At 39.7% G+C, this 20,858-nt stretch overlaps 1 protein-coding gene and 1 non-coding gene across 2 annotated transcripts in view; one reads left to right on the top strand and one right to left on the bottom strand.

Annotated features, from left to right (window-relative positions):
* The first annotated feature begins 392 nt into the window (after nt 1-392).
* LOC142838902 (uncharacterized) overlaps nt 393-20,858 on the top strand; it is a 29,082-nt gene continuing 8,616 nt past the window's right edge. The window contains exon 1 of the mRNA XM_075954611.1: nt 393-422. Coding sequence (XP_075810726.1) covers nt 396-422 — 27 coding nt within the window. The 5' untranslated portion in view covers nt 393-395. The remainder of the gene's footprint in view (nt 423-20,858) is intronic.
* LOC142842740 (U6 spliceosomal RNA) lies at nt 17,461-17,567 on the bottom strand. Its single transcript, XR_012909421.1, has one exon. It is a non-coding gene; the product is annotated as a U6 spliceosomal RNA (small nuclear RNA).

Genomic DNA, 20,858 nt, shown 5'->3' on the forward strand with positions numbered 1-20,858 from the left:
TCTATCTATCTATCTATCTATCTATCTATTGTCTTTCAAGGCAGGGTTTCTCTGTAGCTTTGGAGCCTTTCCTGTAACTAGCTCTTGTAGACCAGGCTGGTATAGAAATCAAAGAGATTTGCCTACCCCTGCTTCCCAAGTGCTGGGGTTAAAGGCATGCACTGCCACTGTCACCACCTGGCTGAGCTGTGTCTTTAAGCACAGTATAACTCTATGGGAGGTGCTCTTGTCACTCAGGCCTCAATAGCCAATCAGGCCCTCCAGGTGACCTGCCAGTCAGAAGTTGTGCATGATTCTTCCTGCAGCACGGCCATTTTCAAGCTTGACTTTGAAGAGAAGATGGCGTCAGCGGTTTTGTGTGCTCTGCTGTGAGTGCAGGAAGCTGAGCAAGGAGCATGGACAAGCTGGAAAACCGCGACTTGGTGAGCTTGGGGTTATCCTCAGACCGGGAGGAGCGGCTAGTTGAGCCATGGGAGACAGTGTTGTGCATCCTCCTCTGGCCAGGTGGGAGCCGGTGACCAGATGTAGAGTTTGTCATGTTTCTGCCTGGTCCTTCTCTTCCTGCATGCCCCAGCAGGGTCTGCCTGATCCTGCGTGATTCTGCATGTTTTTTGAAATTCCCAAGCTGTCTGGCAGCCTCTGAGTTACTTCACTATCCTTACTGCGCCTGTTCAGAGATTTGGGAATGGGATTGTGTTTTGAAATACTCTTGTTGTTGACTTCACTGTGAAATGTGGGCTCCCTTAGTGTTTGTATTGCCACAATGGAACACAGATTTGGCAAAGTCAGATAGCCCTGGTCCCTTTAGTATCTTCCAGAAGTTCTTCACTTTGAACATTTAATATTTATTTTTTGGATAAATATTAGTTCTGTGGAGCTTGTAAACAGTATTTCCTGTATAGAGTAGCACTCCACTGCTAAACTGTGGTGGAGAAGAGTAGAACTGATGGTAATTAAGGAATTACCAGTTCTTGGGAAACATTAAGTCACAACGTAGAATTTAGGTAAGGGAGAGCTGCACCCCAAATACCCCAAAGGTAATGATATTCTAACCTGTTAGAGATTAGTATGATAAAATATAAAAGTTTGTTCCTCAGGATTAACCAGCTACATTCCCATCACAAAGGAGACAAGCCTGATTTACAAACCAGCACAAATGCCCATCCCTCCATTAAAAAAACTGGCTTCTAAATGCTGTTCAAGGGGCCATTACAGGATCACAACTAACATTAAGTCCTCTTGTGCCATGGGGGTATATTAATTCTAGAATTAATTTCCAGTCATTTTGAAAAGTGATTTTGAGTCAAGGTCTCCTAGTTTGATTGAGATGTGCTTGAACCCTGTCAGTAGCCCCACAAGGCATTGCCCTTGTTATCCTCTTGACTAAACACTAGACCTTGGTGTCTGCAGCACCACACAGTTCTAAAATTGTGTTTTAGTCACTTAGTGGCCTGTCCGTTGCAGAATAGGGAAAGGATTTGTGTGTGGAGCGTGGCTTCTCCTTTTCTGTGTTCACCGCAGGAGGAAACAGACTAGATAATGGCTAGGTCACAGACTGCACTGCAGGGGTCTCCATTATAAAGAAGGGCTGATGGAGCATGGTGGTTGACTTTCTTAGTAATTTCCCTGCAGGTATTAATTCCTTCCACGTGAGTGAAGACAGACAGAATTGGTGGGTGTACAATTTAGGGAGGATAGCTTGAACTACTAAGTATTCAGTTTCCAATTAGAGAACTCTCCTATGCAGATATATGTACAATCTTAGTTGACACAGTTAAGTCAGCTGAAAGGTTTGAGAAACAGGCAATTGACTGTAACACCATCACATTACAGCACTCAGTAGCTAACATTTTACATGGAAGAAAGTCATACAATCTCTTATTAATGGCATTCTCTCTATCAGGGAAGGGCCTACTCCATTTCAGATTTAGTATAGATAAGCGTTCTACTGTTTTTTTTTTATCATTTTAAAGCATCAATTATTGGTATCATTTTTAACATTCATTTTCTTTAAATGCATTACTGCTATATTTTTCAATGTTTCATACTTTAATAATTTCATTCCATTTTTTCTTAAATGCTGTTCGTTTATTTATATCAGTTTAGAGCAGGGATTCTTAACCTTGGTGGTCACAGCTTCCTTTGGGGAATCAAATGATCCTATCACAGAACTGGCCTAAGACCATTAGAAAGCACAGATATTTTATATTATAATTCATAACAGTAGCAAAAATATAGTTATGAAGTAGCAGTGAAAATAATTTAATCGTTGGGGGTTCAACACATCAGGAGGAACTGTTTTAAAGGATCACAACATTAGGAAGATTGAGAACAACTGGTTTATATCAATGTCTCCTGTAGCTCAGGCTTCCCTCACACTATGTAACTGAGAATTGCTTTGAACACCTAATCCTGCCTCTGCTACCCAGTGCTGAAAAGACAATCCTGCAACTCCAACCAGGCTGGACCTTGACTGGTCTGTGGGAAGGAGAAATAGATCAGTGAATGAGTATCCTCCAACTTCTCTAGATTTTATTGTGAATTTATAAGTGAAGTAGGACCGGTGTAAGAATTTAGGTCACTGACCAACCGTAAAGCAAGCATAGTCACAACAGAAAAAGGAATGGACAAGAAAGAGGGTGAAAGCTTTCCTGCTGTGACAGTAGTTGACATTAGCAATGAGTAGTGACTCACCACAGACCATGCATTCAAGAATCGGTATAAAAACTGAACTTATTATTAAACCAAATTACTGTAGTTAACAGTAGTTCAAGCAAACTAGAAGAACTGGGTAAAAGGGTGCGGTCCTGCCTAACATGACTGTATCTCTTAAGAGTAATGATGCGAGTTGTACTTGGTGTGCTCTAATACAGATCCCTAGTCTCTAGAGCACATGACCATGACGCTTATTTCTACTTTTTAACCATATTTTTTTGAGATTGTAATTACATTATTTTCACTATCTCTCTCTTGCTTCCAACTGTTCCCATGGACCTTTTATTATATTCTAATCCATGGGCTCTTTTTGTCTAACAATTACTGTTTGAATGTGTCCTTTGTTTGGTTGCAGGACCTCCCAACTATGAAGTAAAGGGTTGGCTACACTGGACATTGAGTGTGTAATGGAATGTGCACACATAGGACTGTGTGCCTTGGAGGAGGAACAGGAAGTGCTCTGGGAGAATGGAGGATTTTATTAAACTACAAATTAGGGTCTTGTCTCACCATAGCGTGGAAGGACAAACCTGGAGGGTTTTTGCTCTCTGAGACATTTGATCTCTATTCACCCAGTAGGGTAATTGCTAATGTCTTAAAGCCCAGATGGGTGATCCTAGCTAATGAAGGATTCTCCTAGGCAATCAGGAGCACCAGTAGGAGGTAGTTAACAGGTTCTTTACAGGATTCTCTTGTTCTGCTGAAGGGAGCTGTAAGGAGGACCACAAAGCCGTGCCATGGTGAATGTAGAAGCTACTGTCCTCAGACCAGGAAGAATAGGTTGGCTGAGCTATTACCTGCTTGGAAAGGAATGGATCATGAGCCAGACAGGTTCTGTTAATTTGTGTGGTGACCTGGGTAGTGGCCCTCGGCCTCTGAGCTTTGTTGAGTGTGGATTCCTTGGGGGAGGGAAAGGCTCTGCCATACTGATGTGGGAGACTATGAGCTTATAATATTGTTGCCTCATGCTATGTAATTGAAAATTGCTTTAAACACCCAATCCTGTCTCTGCTGCCCAGTGCTGGATAGATAGTCCTGCAACTCCTTCAGGATTGGGCCTTGACTGGTCTGTGAGAAGGAAAAATAGACTAGCTAATCAGTGACCTCCAGTATCTTTGTCTTTTAGTATTTGCTTATAAATGAAGAGGGATCTGTGCAAGAATTGAGTATATAGGTCAAGCTTGAAGCTTGTAGATTCACAGTGCAGAAAGAAAGAGACAGGACAGTGGTTGAGAACTTTCCTACTTCAACAGTAGTTGAGATTGGCAATGTTTAACTATGTATTGATTGCCTAATTAGGAATTAGGTAATCAATTTTAGGTGCTCCATAAATGTCCTGGTGGCCATTTCTTGTTGTCCACAGGCCAGGGCAATCAAGAATATGGATAAGGAACTGACCTCATGAAACCAAATTGCTATAGTTGCAGAAGTTCAACCAAAATAGATCTGAGTAAAATGTGGCCCTGCCTAACAGGACTGTTATTTTACTGGTTTTAAATATACACCCTGAGATAAAAGGTTTGAGAAATCTTTGATGTGCTCTAATATAAATTCCTAGTTTCTGAAGCACATGGCCATAAATCCTGTTTCACTATTTTCAAAATAAATTTTTGAGATTATAACTATATCATATCCACATTCTCTTTCCTGTTTCCAAGCATTACTATGACCCCTTATTATCTTCTAATTCATGGCTCATTTTTCTTTAACAACAATTGTGAATGTGACTTGTGTTTGGCTGCAGGATTTCCCAGGTATGAGGCGATGGGTTGGCTCCACTGCACATTGAGTGTGTAATGGAATGGAATGTGCACACAAAGGACCCTGTGCTTTGGATGAGGAACAGGGTATGCCCTAGGAAAGTGGATGAATGTCTGCTAAATTACAAACTTTGTGGACTAGGGCCCTATCTACTGGGCTGGAAGGGTATAACAGGAAGTACTGTGCTGTCTGAGTAATTTGATCTCTGATCACCCATTAGGAGAGCTTAGATAATATTCTAAGGCCAAGCAGGGTGGCCTTAGCCAATGAGGGACTCTGGAAAGTCTTAGCAATCAGGAATAATAGTGGCAGGTAGGTTGCACGTTCTTTCCAGGATTCTTCTTCACTTTTGTTGTGATGAATTGTAAGGAAGACCATAAGCTATGCCATGGTGAGTGTAGGGTGTTCAGGGAGCTGTCATTTCTGCTGGGATTTGGATGGACCATGAGCCAGGCTATGGTTCTGTTGCTCTATGTAATGACCTGCACAGTGCTTCTTGTCCTCTGAGCCTTCCTGTGTATGGATTTCCTGGGGAGAGGGAGACTGCAGCCCAACAATGGTCTGGTAGGATATTATGCTTGTAACATCGCTGTCCAGTGTATAAACAGAGTCATGCTTTTGGTGTACAGTGGGAAGACAGATTTTGAAAACTGATAATCTGGTTTCTAGAAGTTCTGAATATGCAATCTACTTTCAAGTTTGTCAAGCTGGTAGAACTATGGTGATTTTGATTGTCATTTTGCAATGCATGATTAAAATGCTTCTAACTTTCTGCTATCACCAGCTGCAATGGTGTGATTCAGTGATGTTTAGTTCCAGGGGACAAAGGGAGTTTCTGAGCTGCAGAGGTATGTATGGTGTTGGGCAGGTAGATAGAGCAGAATCTGTACCTTGTGCTATAATCCATTTGACAGGAAGTAGAAACTATTCTATATTGTTTTGGGATTGGGCATCATTGGGGCTGAGTTTACCTGAAAATACCAGGAAGTCTAAAGGGCTGCAGAACCATAGTAGTAGATCATCTCTTTTTGCAGAGAGGGCTCTAGAGCATGGGATCTCTCTGGAAGAAATACCAGTAGCTGGAAGGTCAGAAACAACAGTTTAAGGGTCACTTTGAGGTAATTTCGTGAAAATTGTGAAGTCTTTATTTAATTTCTATACACATAGAATCATAGGTAGCTGGGTTACATTGGTCAAGACTACATGTTTCCTGACTAAGTTTCCTTTGGTCTTTTGATTAATAGCTGACTATGTTTTCCTGCTTTTATTCTTGGCTTTTTCTCTCCATCCTCTTTATTCTTTCCCAAGTATCATACACATTCTTGATTGATGAACTTTGTGGTATTTTTTCCCCCTAGATAGGGTTTCTCTGTAGCTTTGAAGCCTGTCCTGGAACTTGCTCTGTAGAACAGGCTGGTTTCAAACTCACAGAGATCCTCCTATCTTTGCCTCCTGAGTGCTGAGATTAAAGGAATGTACCACCACCGTCCAGAAAGAAGTCATATTATGTCAGTCTGTGTTCTATTTTTTCATAATCCTATTGATTACTCTGAGTGCTTCCAATATGAATGTAGCTTTGTAATCAGCTTTCCTGTTATAAATTGTTGGGAATTGTCATTGTACTGTATTCATTTATGGTGCAAATTTACCATACATGTCATCTTAATTTTGATGTATCATGTTTCCAAGGATCATTTATTTACTTCTTTCTTTATTTAGGTTTTATTGCTCTTGTTGCTAATCTCTGAGAAACTTTTGGTTTATTGGATAAAAGGTATTATGGATGTTGGCAGGTGGATCAACACTTATTCATTTTGGAGGTGACCTGAGTTCAGATAATTACACTCAAGTTGTGAGGCTCATAACTCTACCATTTCAGATCCAGAGCATCTGAACCCCTCTTTTTTGTATGTTACTTGTATACATATGGAAGACATTCTCACTCATGCACAAACACAGCAAAAAATAGCAATAAACTTGTTTTTAAAAGTGCTTGTGACTTATAAAGCAATTAGAGTAAAACAAGTTGCTTTAGGTGTCCACTGATTCTTTAAAAATCTGTTATCTTGCATTTTGTTTTAAAATGTTTTCATTTCCTCACTCTGATTGCAGACTTACAGGCAATCATCAATCAGGGGGAGCAAAATGGTATCTAAGTGATCCTAACAGACATCCTTTTCTTTACTATAAGATAATGATATTTTTTTTAGTAGTCAAAACTATTTTCTATGAAGGCAAGACATGAGACGCTTTTATGTGAATCCAGTTTTGGTGGAACAGCTCTCCTCACCCAAGACATTTCTATTTTTGGTAAAGGATAAAGAACTGAAGTGTCTAGGATGACTGCTTGTCAGTGATTTCTTAGAGTTTGATTTTGGTTAGAATCTTGTCGTTTTTATTTAAAGGAGCATAATATGTCTTTGTCAGTGCAACCCATCTATGTTGATTTTATTCATTGTTTTCTAAGTATGTTGTTTATTTTCTGGAAAATAATGGTCTCACCAATTTTGTATTCAGATTTCTCATGTTATGAGTTCTTTGAGTTTTTGTTGGTTTGGGAAGTTTCTGTGGAGAGACAGTTTTAGTTTTCTCTTCTTTATCTTAGATGTTTGCCTCTTTCCAATTCCTGGTATGTCTATCTTTGTGTTTTTGCTCCTTAAGTGATTGATATGATTAGTACATTGCCTTTGGATCTTTAAAACCTTCTTGTATATTATTGTCTCTTTCTTCTAATTAGCCTCAGCTATCAGCATGACATAGCTTAGAGTGATGTGAGAAAATACCAATTGAGAGTATGCCTAGATCAGAATATCTGATTCAGGTATCTGAGAGAGATTGTGTTTATTTTGATTGATATAGGAAGGCTCTTCCACTGTGTTGGCAATATCTCTGAACAAACAGCCCTGGGATAGATAGGAGAGCTAGCTGAGCACAAGACAGTGACAAAGCAAGAGGGAAAGCCAGAAAACAATGGTTCCACATGTTTTGCCTTTAGTTATTAGCTTGAGTATCTATCCTAAGCTGTCATAAGGAAGAATTGTGAAATAGGGTTAACAACCAAATAAACATGTTCATTACCTGAGTTGCTTTTGATTGCATAATTTAATAAGAGCAACAGAGAAGAAAGTTGGAAAAAAATGGGACTCAAAGGGGATTTTGTTGCTGTAAAAGACCCGGGAATGTTGACTCTGAGAATGCTCAAGATATCCAAAAACTAGACAAAGAGCTTAATCAGCTGTTCTTGTAGGACTTAGAAGATGGGAATGTTGAGAGTGATGTCAGAAGATGGGAATGTTGAGAGTGATGGCAGACAGTGGAGATCAAGGTCATAGGATTTTACTGGGCAGTGGGCTCTTCAGGGAACAATGGAGTTGGCCCAACCTAACAGCCTTGAGAGACATGTGTCATAGGATTTTCAGGGTAAAGTTCATGGTTCCTGGGTCACAATATACCTCCCAGTTCCTGACAGACTGTTGCATTCCCTCAGGCAGTGAAGCAGTCAGGCTGATTTGTGCTTCTTTATATGATCCCTTAGTAGTCAAGTAATCATGAGTGCTTAACATGACAATTGAACTTAGACATTAATCTTGTGTATGCTGTATAGCTTGCAAACTTCATTATATCCTGGTATAGACAGAGGTTGCTTGGTCATTTCCCCACTGCCCAGACCTGTAATAATTATACAGAAATTGTATTAATTATAAGCCTGCATATCCAATAGCTCCGGCTTCTTATTAAGTACCTTTTACATCTTAAATTACCCATTTTTTTTATTAATCTGTGTATTGCCACATGGTTGTGGCCTACTAGTAAGGTTCCATCCAGCATCTGTCTCCTTCAGTGGCTACATGGCATCTCCCTGATTCTGCCTTCTTTTCTCCTCTATCTCTGCTTGGAATTCCCACCTTACTCTATTCTGTGCTGCCATAGGTTCAAAGCAGTTTCTTAACCAGAGGGAATAAAACATATTCACAGCATACAGAGGGGAATCCCACATCACCTCCCTTTTCTGTCTAAATAAAAAGGAAGGTTTTAACTTTGATATAGCAAGATTACACATAACAAAACAATTATCAAGCAAGAATTATGGTTATAATATTTAATCCATTTATATTTGGCAAATTAAGGAAAATACTCTATCATCTATTCTATCTTTGTGAGTCTAAAGTTTCCTATCTAATCTATCTTTTATAATTATAAAACTGTCTTTTTCCACTCCATCAAAGCCGCCCAAAGGATATATATATTACCTAATTAATTATAAGTACTTCCAAAACTATAGAATTGACAAAGACATCTTGCTGCTTGGACAGTCACTCAAAGATCTTCTGTAACATTGGAGCATCCCTTTTCAGTCTACAGACCCATAGTGTCTGGCAGACTTTTTCATGAAGCAGAAAATTTCAAAGACAGTTCCACCTACATTGGCAGTTTCTCAGTCACCTTTTTTCTGTGTCTTGCAGAATGTCTAGCAGACTCTTTCATGAAGCAGGAACTGTCTCACCTTCTTTAGGCAACTTTAGCAGTCACTTTTTGTAGGTCCTGCATGTCCAGTTTATACAACATACAATCAAACAATCCAGCCAAGAGCAGTTTCTTGCCCAAATGGCTAGCTTTGTCACATTTAAGGCAAATTCCATAATGAGTTTCTTCAATGCCCATCAACCCCTCTGAAATACTTGGTGCTATCAGAAGGAAACATGTCTCACTGTCATGAAAAGGCCTAAGTTTTAAAGATATTTAAAATGCCATATTCTGTTTGTCTTTGAAAGATTTGAAGAATACCTATCCATATGAAATATATCTCTGAACATCTAGAAAACCTGACTACAAGTTTGACTATTATAAATGACTATTAATTTGTATTTCTTAATATTTATTATGTATACATTATTCTGTTTGTGTGTATGTCTGCAGGCCAGAAGAGGGCACCAGACCTCATTACAGATGGTTGTGAGCCACCAAGTGGTTGCCGGGAATTGAACTCAGGACCTTTGGAAGAGCAGGCAATGCTCTTAACCACTGAGCCATCTCTCCAATCCCTAATTTGTATTTCTTAACTATACATTGCATCTTTAAATGAACTGAACAAATATAATACCTTAAAGAAGAGCAGAGATTCATTTAACAAAATTGACCTTAAATTTGTATCAATGGACTAAGATCTATACAAATGCAAAGTATTATCTCTATGTCACATTCCCTTTAAATGTAAACAAACTTTTATAAACAATATTTGGGAATTTTGGAGTACTCTCCAAACTGCTTTCTGCTTTTTGTTGGGTGAAGTGATAGTGATTTATCAGGGGATCTTAGTCCATCAAACCACCTTATTCTAGAAGGAATCCACAGGTTCTCATCCTCTGTGGAAACAAAAGCAGACCCTCTTTTCCAAAGCCACATATCCTTAGGCCCAAATTTTGAAGTCAAGATACCTTTAAAATATATATGTTGGGTTGGCTTAGCAGCCCATACAGTGAAATGTCTCTCTGTACTTAGTTCATTCACAAAAAAAAACCTCAAAGAAAACAAAATAATCTACATAATCTAGAATCTCTGTATTTCCCATCTTTACATGGCTTATTTTTCTTTACTACTTTAATCTATGACTGTCTTCTCTCTCCCAAGCTTACATATATTTATACACTGTGACCCATTTACAGGTCTTTTTATCTGAATCTGTTTTTTTTGCATATTTGTAATTATTTTCTGACCAGACGCACTTTTTAAAAAAATGCTAAACAGGCATGGCTAGGACCAATTCCTCAGCCCTGCCTTCTCGCTCTACTTAGTCCAACATGGCAGAGGTACATTTTCTTCCAGCTCTGCGAGCCATTCTCTCTGCTCCAGCTCCAGGGATATGGCACATCTACGTCTCCATTAAGCAATTTGTAACATGCTGCACATAGAAGTACCTCCCAAAAGAGTCAGAGCACAAACCAGGAAGCCCTTCCCTAAAGAAGCTGTGCATCCTTTGTTGCCAATGCTGAGTCAGGAAGACCTCTCTTATAGGAGCTGTGCCACCCTTGCTTGCTGCCAGCTAACAAAGCCCATCTGTAAAAATATGTGGCTACCAAGAATTCTTGCTTAACTCTTTTCTTTTGAGTCTAGATTTTTTAAAAACTCTCTCATGTTTTATGTTGATATAGTTGCCTCATTTTGGCACCATTTTGTTGATGGAGGCTGTTCGCTTGTCTCCTGGCTGCCCAGAAATAATTACACAGAAGCTATATTGATTACAACACTGCTTGGCCAATAACTTTGGCTTCCTTTTTTTTTTTTTTTGAGACATGGTTTCTCTGTGGTTTTGGAGCCTGTCCTGGAACTAGCTCTTGTAGACCAGGCTGGTCTCGAACTCACAGAGATCCGCCTGCCTCTGCCTCCCAAGTGCTGGGATTAAAGCCGTGCGCCACCACCGCCTGGCTTAACTTAACTTTGGCTTCATATTAAGTAACACTTACATCTTAAATGAACCCATTTCTATTAATCTGTGTATCGCCACATGGCTTCCAGTAAGGTTCCATCTGGTGTCTGTCTCCTTTGGCAGTTACATGGTGTCTCCCTGACTCCTTTCTTTTCTCCTCTATCTTTGCTTGGAATTCCCACCCCGCTCTATTATGTGCTACCATAAGCTCAAAGCAGTTTTTTGTATTAAACAATGGGAATAACACATATTCACATCTTACAGAGGGGAATCCCACATCATCCTGTAAATTACAACTGTATTGATCCTAGAAATTGCCATTATTGGGGCTGGAGAGATGGCTCAGAGGTTATTATTAATTACAACAATGTTTGGCCTATTAGCTCAGGCTTCTTATTAACTAGCTCTTTCATCTTAACCCATGTCTATTAATCTCTGTATGGTCACGAGGCTGTAGCCTATTGATAAGGTTCTGGGGTGTCTCTCTGCTTTGGCAGCTTCATGGCATTTCTTAGACTCTGCCTAATCTCTCTCTATATCTTTTCCAGCCTGGCTATATTCTGCCTTGCCATAGGCCAAATCAGCTTTAGCCATTAACCAATAAAAGCAAAATTTATACAGAAGAACAACACACATCACTTTTCTTATAATATATCCCAACTACAGTTTCCCCTCCCTCCCTTCCTCATAGTCCTCTCCACTACTCCCTTCTCCACCAGATCCATTCAATCTTTATTTCCCTTCAAAATAGAACATATATCCCAGAGATATCAATAAAGCTCTACATAGGAAATTGGAATAAGACTAGGCATATATCAAAGGCTAGATGAGTCAAACTAGTAGGAGGAAGAGGGTTCCGAGAGCTGGCAAAAGAGTCAAAGACATCCCCCACTTCCACTGTTAGGAGTTGCATAACAACATCAAGCTATACAATGATAACATATATACAGAGGGCCTGGTGCGAACTCCTGCAGGCTCCATGATTGCTATTTAAGTTTCTGTGAGGTCCTATGAGCCCTACTTAGTTGATTCTGTGATCTGCTTTCTCCTGTGTCATTTTAATTAGGAATGATTTTGACTATGAATTTTTTTGAAAATTTTTTTTCTGTGCCTTTGGGGTGAGATTCTTCTCCTCCATTTACTATTGTTCTTAGAATTGGTCTTTTCCTAGTGTTTCAGATTTCCTGGATGTTATGTTTTGGGAAATTTTAGGTTTAACATTTTCTTTGATCAATATATCCATTTCTTTGATCATGCTTTTAAAGTCTGAAATTCTCTGTTCAATGTTTTTTAGTCTTTTGGTGAAGCATGACTGTAGGTCTTATTTGATTACGTAGACTTTCATTTTCATAATTCCTTCAGTTCACATTTTTAATTGCCCCTATTTCTTTTTTTCTTTTTTATTTTTTTATTGAAAAAAAATTTCCGCCTCCTCCCAGCCTCCCATTTCCCTCCCTCTCCTCCCACTCCTCTCCACCTCCCTCTCCAGTCTGAAGAGCAGTCAGGGTTCCCTGCCCTGTGGAAAGTCCAAAGGCCTCCCTCCTCCATCCTGGTCTAGGAAGGTGAACATCCAAACTGGCTAGGCTCCCACACAGCCAGAACATGAAGTAGGATCAAAACCCAGTGCCATTGTCTTTGGCTTCTCATCAGCCCTCATTGTTTGCCATATTCAGAGAGTCCGGTTTTATCCCATGCTTTTTCAGTCACAGTCCAGCTGGCCTTGGTGAGCTCCCAATAGATCAGTCCCACTGTCTCCGTGGGTGGGTGTACCCCTTGTGGTCCTGACTTCTTTGCTCACATTCTCCCTCCTTCTGCTCCTCATTGGGACATTGGGAGCTCAGTCCGGTGCTCCAGTGTGGGTCTCTGTCTCTATCTCCATCCATCGCCAGATGAAGGTTCTATGGTGATATGCAAGATATTCATCAGTATGGCTATAGGATAGGGTCATTTCAGGTTCCCTATCCTCAGCTGCCCCAGGAACTAACTGGGGACATCGCCCTGGGCACCTGGGAGCCCCTCTAGGTCCAAGTCTCTTGCCAACCCTAAGATGGCTCCCTTAATTAAGATGTGCTTCCCTGCTCCCCTATCCAACCTTCCTTTATCCCAATCATCCCATTTCCCCAAGTTCCCCCCATCCTCCCCTTCTCACTTTTCTCTCCCCATCTCCCCTTACTCCCCTCCCACCCCACCCCCAAGATCCCAATTTTTTTTGCTGGGCAATCTTGTCTACTTCCCATAACCAGAAGGATAGCTATATGTTTTTATTTGGGTTCACCTTCTTATTTAGCTTCTTTAGGATATCAAATTATAGACTCACTGACCTTTATTTATGGCTAGAAACCAATTATGAGTGAGTACATCCCATGTTCATCTTTTTGGGTCTGGGCTACCTCACTCAGGACAGTGTTTTCTATTTCCATCCATTTGCATGCAAAATTCGAGAAGTCATTGTTTTTACCGCAGCGTAGTACTCTAATGTGTATATATTCCACACTTTCTTCATCCATTGAAGGACATCTAGGTTGTTTCCAGGTTCTGGCTATTACAAATAATGCTGCTATGAACATAGTTGAACAAATGCCCTTGTCATATGATCGGGCATCTCTTGGGTATATTCCCAAGAGTGGCATTGCTGGGTCCAGGGGTAGGTTGATCCCGAATTTCCTGAGAAACCACCACACTGCTTTCCAAAGTGGTTGCACAAGTGTGCATTCCCACCAGCAATGGATGAGGGTAACCCTTCCTCCACAACCTCTCCAGCAAAGGCTGTCGTTGGTGTTTTTGATTTTAGCCATTCTGACAGGTGTAAGATGATATCTCAAAGTTGTTTTGATTTGCATTTCCCTGATCGCTAAGGAGGTTGAACATGACCTTAAGTGTCTTTTGGCCATTTGAACTTCTTCTGTTGAGAATTCTCTGTTCACTTCAGTGCCCCATTTTTTAATTGGGTTAATAGCATTTTAAAGTCTAGTTTCTTGAGTTCTCTATATATTTTGGAGATCATACCTTTGTCTGTTGCGGGGTTGGTGAAGATCTTGTCCCAGTCAGTGAGTTGCCTTTTTGTCTTAGTGACAGTGTCCTTTGCTTTACAGAAGCTTCTCAGTTTCAGTAGGTCCCATTTATTCAATGTTGCCCTTAATGTCTGTGCTGCTGGGGTTATACTTAGGAAGCGATCGCCTGTGCCCATATGTGGTAGGGTACTTCCCACTTTCTCTTCTATCAGGTTCAGTGTGTTCAGATTGATATTGCGGTCTTTGATCCATTTGGACTTGAGTTTTGTGCATGGTGATAGATATGGGTCTATTTTCATTCTTCTACAGGTTGACATCCAGTTGTGCCAGCACCATTTGTTGAAGATGCTTTCTTTCTTCCATTGTATACTTTTAGCTCCTTTATCGAAAATGAGGTGTTCATAGGTTTGTGGGTTAAATCCGGGTCTTCTATATGATTCGATTGGCCGACTTCTCTGTTTTTATGCCAATACCACACTGTTTTCATTACTGTAGCTCTGTAATAGAGTTTAAAGTCAGGGATGGTAATGCCTCCAGAAGTTCCTTTTTGTATAAGATTGTTTTGGCTATCCTGGGGTTTTTGTTTTTCCATATAAAGTTGATTATTGTCCTCTCAAGATCTGTGAAGAATTTTGATGGGACCTTGATGGGGATTGCATTGAATCTATAAATTGCCTTTGGTAGAATTGCCATTTTTACTATGTTGATCCTCCCAATCCAAGAGCAAGGGAGATCCTTCCATTTTCTGGTATCCTCTTCAATTTCTTTCTTCAATGCCTTAAAGTTCTTGTCAAATAGATCTTTCACTTCCTTGGTCAGAGTTACCCAAGATATTTTATGCTGCTTGTGGCTATCGTGAAAGGTGATGCTTCTCTGATTTCCCTCTCTGCTTCCATATTCTTTGTGTATAGGAGGGCGACTGATTTTTTTGGAGTTGATCTTGTATCCTGCCACATTACTAAAGGTGTTTATCAGCTGTAGGAGTTCTTTGGTGTAGTTTTTGGGGTCGCTTATGTACACTATCATATCATCTGCAAATAACGAAAGTTTAACCTCTTCCTTTCCAATTCGAATCCCCTTGATCCCCTTATGCTGTCTTATTGCTATTGCTAATACTTCAAGCACTATATTGAAGAGGTATGGAGAGAGTGGACAGCCTTGTCGTGTTCCTGAGTTTAGTGGTATGGCTTTGAGTTTCTCTCCGTTTAGTTTGATGTTAGCTGTCGGTTTGCTGTAAATAGCTTTTATTATATTTAGGTATGACCCTTGTATCCCTAATCTCTCCAATACTTTTATCGTAAAGGGATGTTGAATTTTGTCAAAAGTTTTTTCAGCATCTAATGAAATGACCATATGGTTTTTTCTTTCAGTTTATTTATATGATGGATTACATTGATAGATTTTCGTATGTTGAACCAGCCCTGCATCTCTGGGATGAAGCCTACTTGATCATAATGGATAATTTTTATAATGTGTTCTTGGATACGGTTTGCCAGTATTTTGTTGAGGATTTTTGCGTCAATGTTCATGAGTGAGTTTGGCCTGTAATTCTCTTTCTTGGTTGAGTCTTTGTTTGGTTTTGGTATCAGAGTGACTGTAGCTTCATAAAAGGAATTTGGCAATGACTCTTCTGTTTCTATATTGTGAAATACATTAAGGAGTATAGGTATTAGCTCTTCTTGGAAGTTCTGGTAGAATTCCGCATTGAAATCTGGTTCTGGGCTTTTTTTGGTAGGGAGGTTTTTTATAACAGCTTCTAATTATTCGCAACTAACAGGTCTATTTAGATTGTTCACCTGGTCCTGGTTTAACTTTGGTATATGGTATTTATCTAAAAAGTGTCCATTTCTTTTACATTTTCCAGTTTTGTGGCATACAGGCTTTTGTAGTAAGATCTAATGATTCTCTGAATTTCCTCTGTGTCTGTGGTTATGTCCCCATTTTCATTTCTGATCTTATTTATTTTCGTGTTATCTCTCTGCCATTTGATTAGTTTGGCTAGGGGTTTACAATCTTGTTGATTTTCTCCAGGAACCAGAGATCCTTTCATTGATTCTTTGGATTGTTTTCTGTGTTTCTATTCTGTTGATTTCCGCCCTCAGCTTGATTATTTCCAGTCTTCTACTCCTCCTAGGTGAGTCTGCTTCTTTTTTTTTCTCGAGCTTTCATGTGGGCTGTTAAGTCTCCAATATGAGCTTTCTCTGTTTTCTTTAAGTGGGCCCTTAGTGCTATGAACTTTCCTCTTAGGACTGCTTTCATAGTGTCCCATAAGTTAAGTAGGTTGTTTCTTTATTTTCATTGAATTCAAGGATGACTTTAATTTCTTTCTTTATTTCTTTCTTGATCCAGGTTTGGTTCAGTAGTTGACTGTTCAGTTTCCATGAGTTTGTAGGCTTTCTGGGGGTAGCATTGTTGTTGAATTCTAACTTTAATCCATGGTGATCTGATAAGACACAGGTGGTTACTAATATTTTTTTGTAACTGTGGATGTTTGCTTTGTTACCGAGTATGTGGTCAATTTTCTAGAAGGTTCCATGAGCTGTAGAGAAGAAGGTGTATTCTTTCCTATTTGGGTGGAATGTTGTATAGATGTCTGTTAAGTCCATTTGATTCATTACCTCCATTAATTCTCTTATTTCTCTGTTAGGTTTCTGTCTGATTGACCTGTCCATTGGTGAGAGAGGAGTGTTGAAGTCTCCTACTATTAGTGTGTGCGGTTTGATGCCAGCCTTGAGGTTTAGTAATGTCTCTTTTACATACATGGGTGCTTTTATATTAGGGGCATAGATATTCAAGATTGAGACTTCATCCTGATGAATTGTTCCTGTTATGAGTATAAAATGTCCCTCTCCATCTCTTCTGATTGATATAAGTTTGAAGTCAACTTTGTTAGAAATTAGTATGGCCACACCTGCTTGTTTCTTAGGTCCATTTGCTTGATAAACCTTTTCCCATCCCTTTACTCTGAGTAGGTGCCTGTCTTTGTGGTTGAGGTGTGTTTCTTGTAAACAGCAGAATGTTGGATCCTGTTTTCTTATCCAATCTCTTAGCCTGTGCCTTTTTATAGGTGAGTTGAGTCCATTGACATTAAGTGATATTAATGACCAGTGGTTGTTAACTCCTGTCACTTTTTTAGTAGTAGAGTTTGTGTGTTTTCCTTCTTTGAGTTGCGCTGGTGAAGGGTCTCTAGATGTTTGAGTTATTGCGGTCATTGTTGAACTCCTTGGTTTGTGATTTTCCTTCTATTACTTCCTTAAGGCTGGATTTGTGGATACGTTTTGTTTAAATTTGTTTTTATCCTGGATAATTTTGTTTTCTCCATTTGTAGTGAATGAAAGCTTGGCTGGGTATAGTAGTCTGGGCTTGCATCCATGTTTTCTTAGTTTCTGCAGTACATCTATCCAGGACCTTCTGGCTTTCATGGTTTCCATAGAGAAGTCAGGTGTAAGTCTGATAGGTTTACCTTTATAAGTAACTTGACCTCTTTCCTTTGCTGCTCTTAATATTCTTTCTTTATTCTGTATGTTTTGTGTTTTGATTATTATACGGAAAAATATGGAACTCTTCATGAATTTGCGTGTCATCCTTGCTCAGGGGCCATGCTAATCTTCTCTGTATCGTTCCAATTTTAGTATATGTGCTGCCGAAGCGAGCACTAATTCCTCCTATTTCTATTTCAAGGCCTTGAACAGATTCATTCTTTTCTGTCAACTGTTTCTTTATTTACTTTTTGGCTTTCTCTAAGTGATTTTTTAGTTTTCTCAAATACTTCATTTATTCTTTCTCTGCTTTCTTTAGAGGATTTGTTTACTTCCTCTTTAAGGACTTCTGTCATCTTTATAAGTTGGCCTTAACTTAATTGTGCTTTAATTGTTTTGGGATTATCAGGTCTTGCAGAAGTAGGATAGCTGGAATCTGGTAGTGACTTATTGTTCTGGCTGTTGTTGTGTTTTTATGCTGGTGTCCAGATATCTGGGTTTTAGGTATTTGTGGGTCTAGGTACCAATTTTTCAGTTTGTCTTTGTTGCATGGGTGTTTTGTTTCTTGGTTTCTATTTGCTCTCTAGGTTTTTTCTTTATGTGGCCTATGGCTGAACAGGGGCTCTCATCCCAAGTTGGGGCTGGAAATCTTACAGGTGGTGTGGGCTTTGTTCCAGCAGGGAGTGTCTGTCCATGTTTGGGCCTGAAAAGGGTGGAGAGGGTAGGGAACTTGGGGATAGTGTTGAGGGCAGACTCAGAGAATGAGGAAGGTCAGTTGTAAGATAGCCTATATAGACTTTTTGCAGATAGTGCGTGGGTCGCCACACAAGTTGAAGGCTACAACACAGAGAAGAGGATGGAAGTGGGATTGGGGATAGTGTTTTTTGGCTGATGTGGCCTTCACTTGAGTAGAGGCTATACATCTGATATAGGGGTAGGTACATGGTTTGGGGGTAGCAGCTATAGGGTTGCTGGAGGATTTTGTCTGTGGGAACATAGGGAGTGTGGAAATTTCATGGGCTTGTGTTCTGCCTCTCTGTTCTTCTGACTGGTGTGACATACATATGAATCTGCCTAAGTTAGGAGCTGTAACACAGTCATATTCCTGTTTTTATTAATGGGAATATGTCCTGTGCCATTATATGCTGCAAATATTTAATTTTTTTATTCTACAACATGTGACAATCAGGAGATTGTCTTAAGTGTCAGAAGAGACTTAGAACATTTGCGATGTTTGGGCTGCTACAGATTGTTAGGATCATTGAACTTAGACTAAATGCATTTTTATTTTTATTTGTATTTATTCTTCTCTCATACTCTATATCCTGATTGAATTCTCCCCTCCTCTACTCATTTCAGTCCATTCCACACCAAATCCCCATTGTCCCAGCTCCACTGATTCCTTTTCCATTAAAAAAAAAAGAGCAGATCTCCCAGGGATATCAACCAAATAAATCATACCAAGGTGCAATAAGACTAGGCACAAACTTATTTAAAGGCTCGATAAGGCAATGCAATAGAAGGGAAAGGGTCCAAAGAACAGACAAAACAGTCAGAGACACCATGACTCCTACAGTTAGGAGTTTTACAAACACCCCAAACTAATCAACCATGGCATGTATGCAGAGAACCTGGCACAGAGCCATGAAGACTCTGTGATTGCTACATCAGTTTCTTTGAGCCACTACTTGGTTGTGTGGGCCATGTTCTCCTGATTTCCTCAACCACTCAATGCTGTAATACTTACAACCCCCCTTCTTTAAGATTCCTAGAGCTCAAAATAATGTTTGGGTAGGGATTTCTGCATGGGCTTCCATCAGCCCCTGGAAGAAGCCTCTTTAGTAACAAGTAGAGCAAGTATCAACCTATGATTATAGCAGGAAATAGTTATGATTCACTTTATTTATATTTTTCTTGGTCAGCTGTATTTGGTTCTACCCCTGTTCTCTGAGTCATTCAAGTTCTGGTTCCTGGCCATCTAGGCAGTGTCATTTATGGGCTTCCTCTCATCCCATGAGCTTCAAGTTAGAGCAGTCATTTATTGGCCACTAAGAAAGCTCTGAGTCACTAGTGCCCCAGCATATCTTGCAAGTAGTACAAGTGTAGGTTGAAAGTTTTGTGGCTGGCTTGGTGTCCCAGTCACACTGGGAGCTTTATGTGGTTACAGGAGATGGCTAGTTCAGCCTCCATATTCTTGATTACTAGGAGTCCTCACTAGGATCACCTTTATAGTTTTTAGAAAGTTTCCACATCCCCTGTTAAAAGCTCCCATATTCCAGTCATCTCTCCCTGTCTTCTCCCCATATGTCCCTTCCTCGCTCACCTAATCCTTCCTCATCCCATCCCCACCTGCCTCCAGTATACCCACAAGATCTATTCTATTTCTGCTTACCAGGGAGATCCATGCATCTTCCCTAGAGCTGTTCTTGTTACTTAGCCTCTCTGTGTCTATGGATTATACTGTGATTAACTGTGATTACTGTGATTATACTTTACTTAACTGCTAATGTCCACCTTTAAGGGAGTAAATACCATATTTTTCTATGTGATTCTGGGTTTCCTCACCTAGGATATTAAAGACTTCAAGAAACTAGACAACAACAAACCAAATAATCAAATTATAATGTGAAACACCTCTAAACAGAATTCTCAATAAAAGAATCTAAAGTGACTGAGAAACACTTGAAGACATGTTCAACATCTTTAGCCATCAGGGAAATTAATATCAAAACCAGTTTGAGATTTCATCTTATACCTGTTAGAATTGTTAAGATTCATAATACAAGTGACAGCTAATGCTGGCAAGGACATGTAGCAAGGGAATCCATTGTTATTGCAAGTGCAAATTTGTACAGCCAGTGTGGAAATCAACATTCAGTCTTCAGGAAATAGTGAGCCAATCTACCTCAAGACCCACCTATACCACTCTTGGACATATACCCAAAAGATCCTGCCACAAGGACATTTACTATTTACTCAACTGTGTTCATAATGGCTTTGTTCATAAAAGCCATAGACGGTTGTATCTGGGAGAGATTGTGTTGATGATTGATGTGGGAAGGCTCCTCTACTGAGGATGGCAATATCCCTAAGAAAATGGGCTTGGGCTACAAAAGATAGCTATCTTAGCATGAGTGAGACAGTGACTAGGCAAGAGAAAAAGCCAGGAAACAATCTTTGTCCGTGGATTTTTACTGTCAACCATTATTAACTTGATTTTCTGTCCTAAACTCTGAAAATGATGAAGTCAAATTACCCCACTTGTTGTCTGAGCTTCTTTTGGTTAGAGTATTTAATCAGAGCAACATAAATGCAAGTTAGAACAAAAAAATGGAAAACCAAAAGTAATATTGTTACTAGGCAGAACCTGGGAATGATGTTTCTTGAAAGAGAGTAGAAGATTTCTAGACTTTAGGTGGCAAAAAATATAGAAAGTAGTACACAGAACTAAATTGCCTGTTCTTGAAG

This window comes from Microtus pennsylvanicus, chromosome 1 (assembly GCF_037038515.1).
Source record: "Microtus pennsylvanicus isolate mMicPen1 chromosome 1, mMicPen1.hap1, whole genome shotgun sequence".
Lineage (NCBI taxonomy): Eukaryota > Metazoa > Chordata > Mammalia > Rodentia > Cricetidae > Microtus > Microtus pennsylvanicus.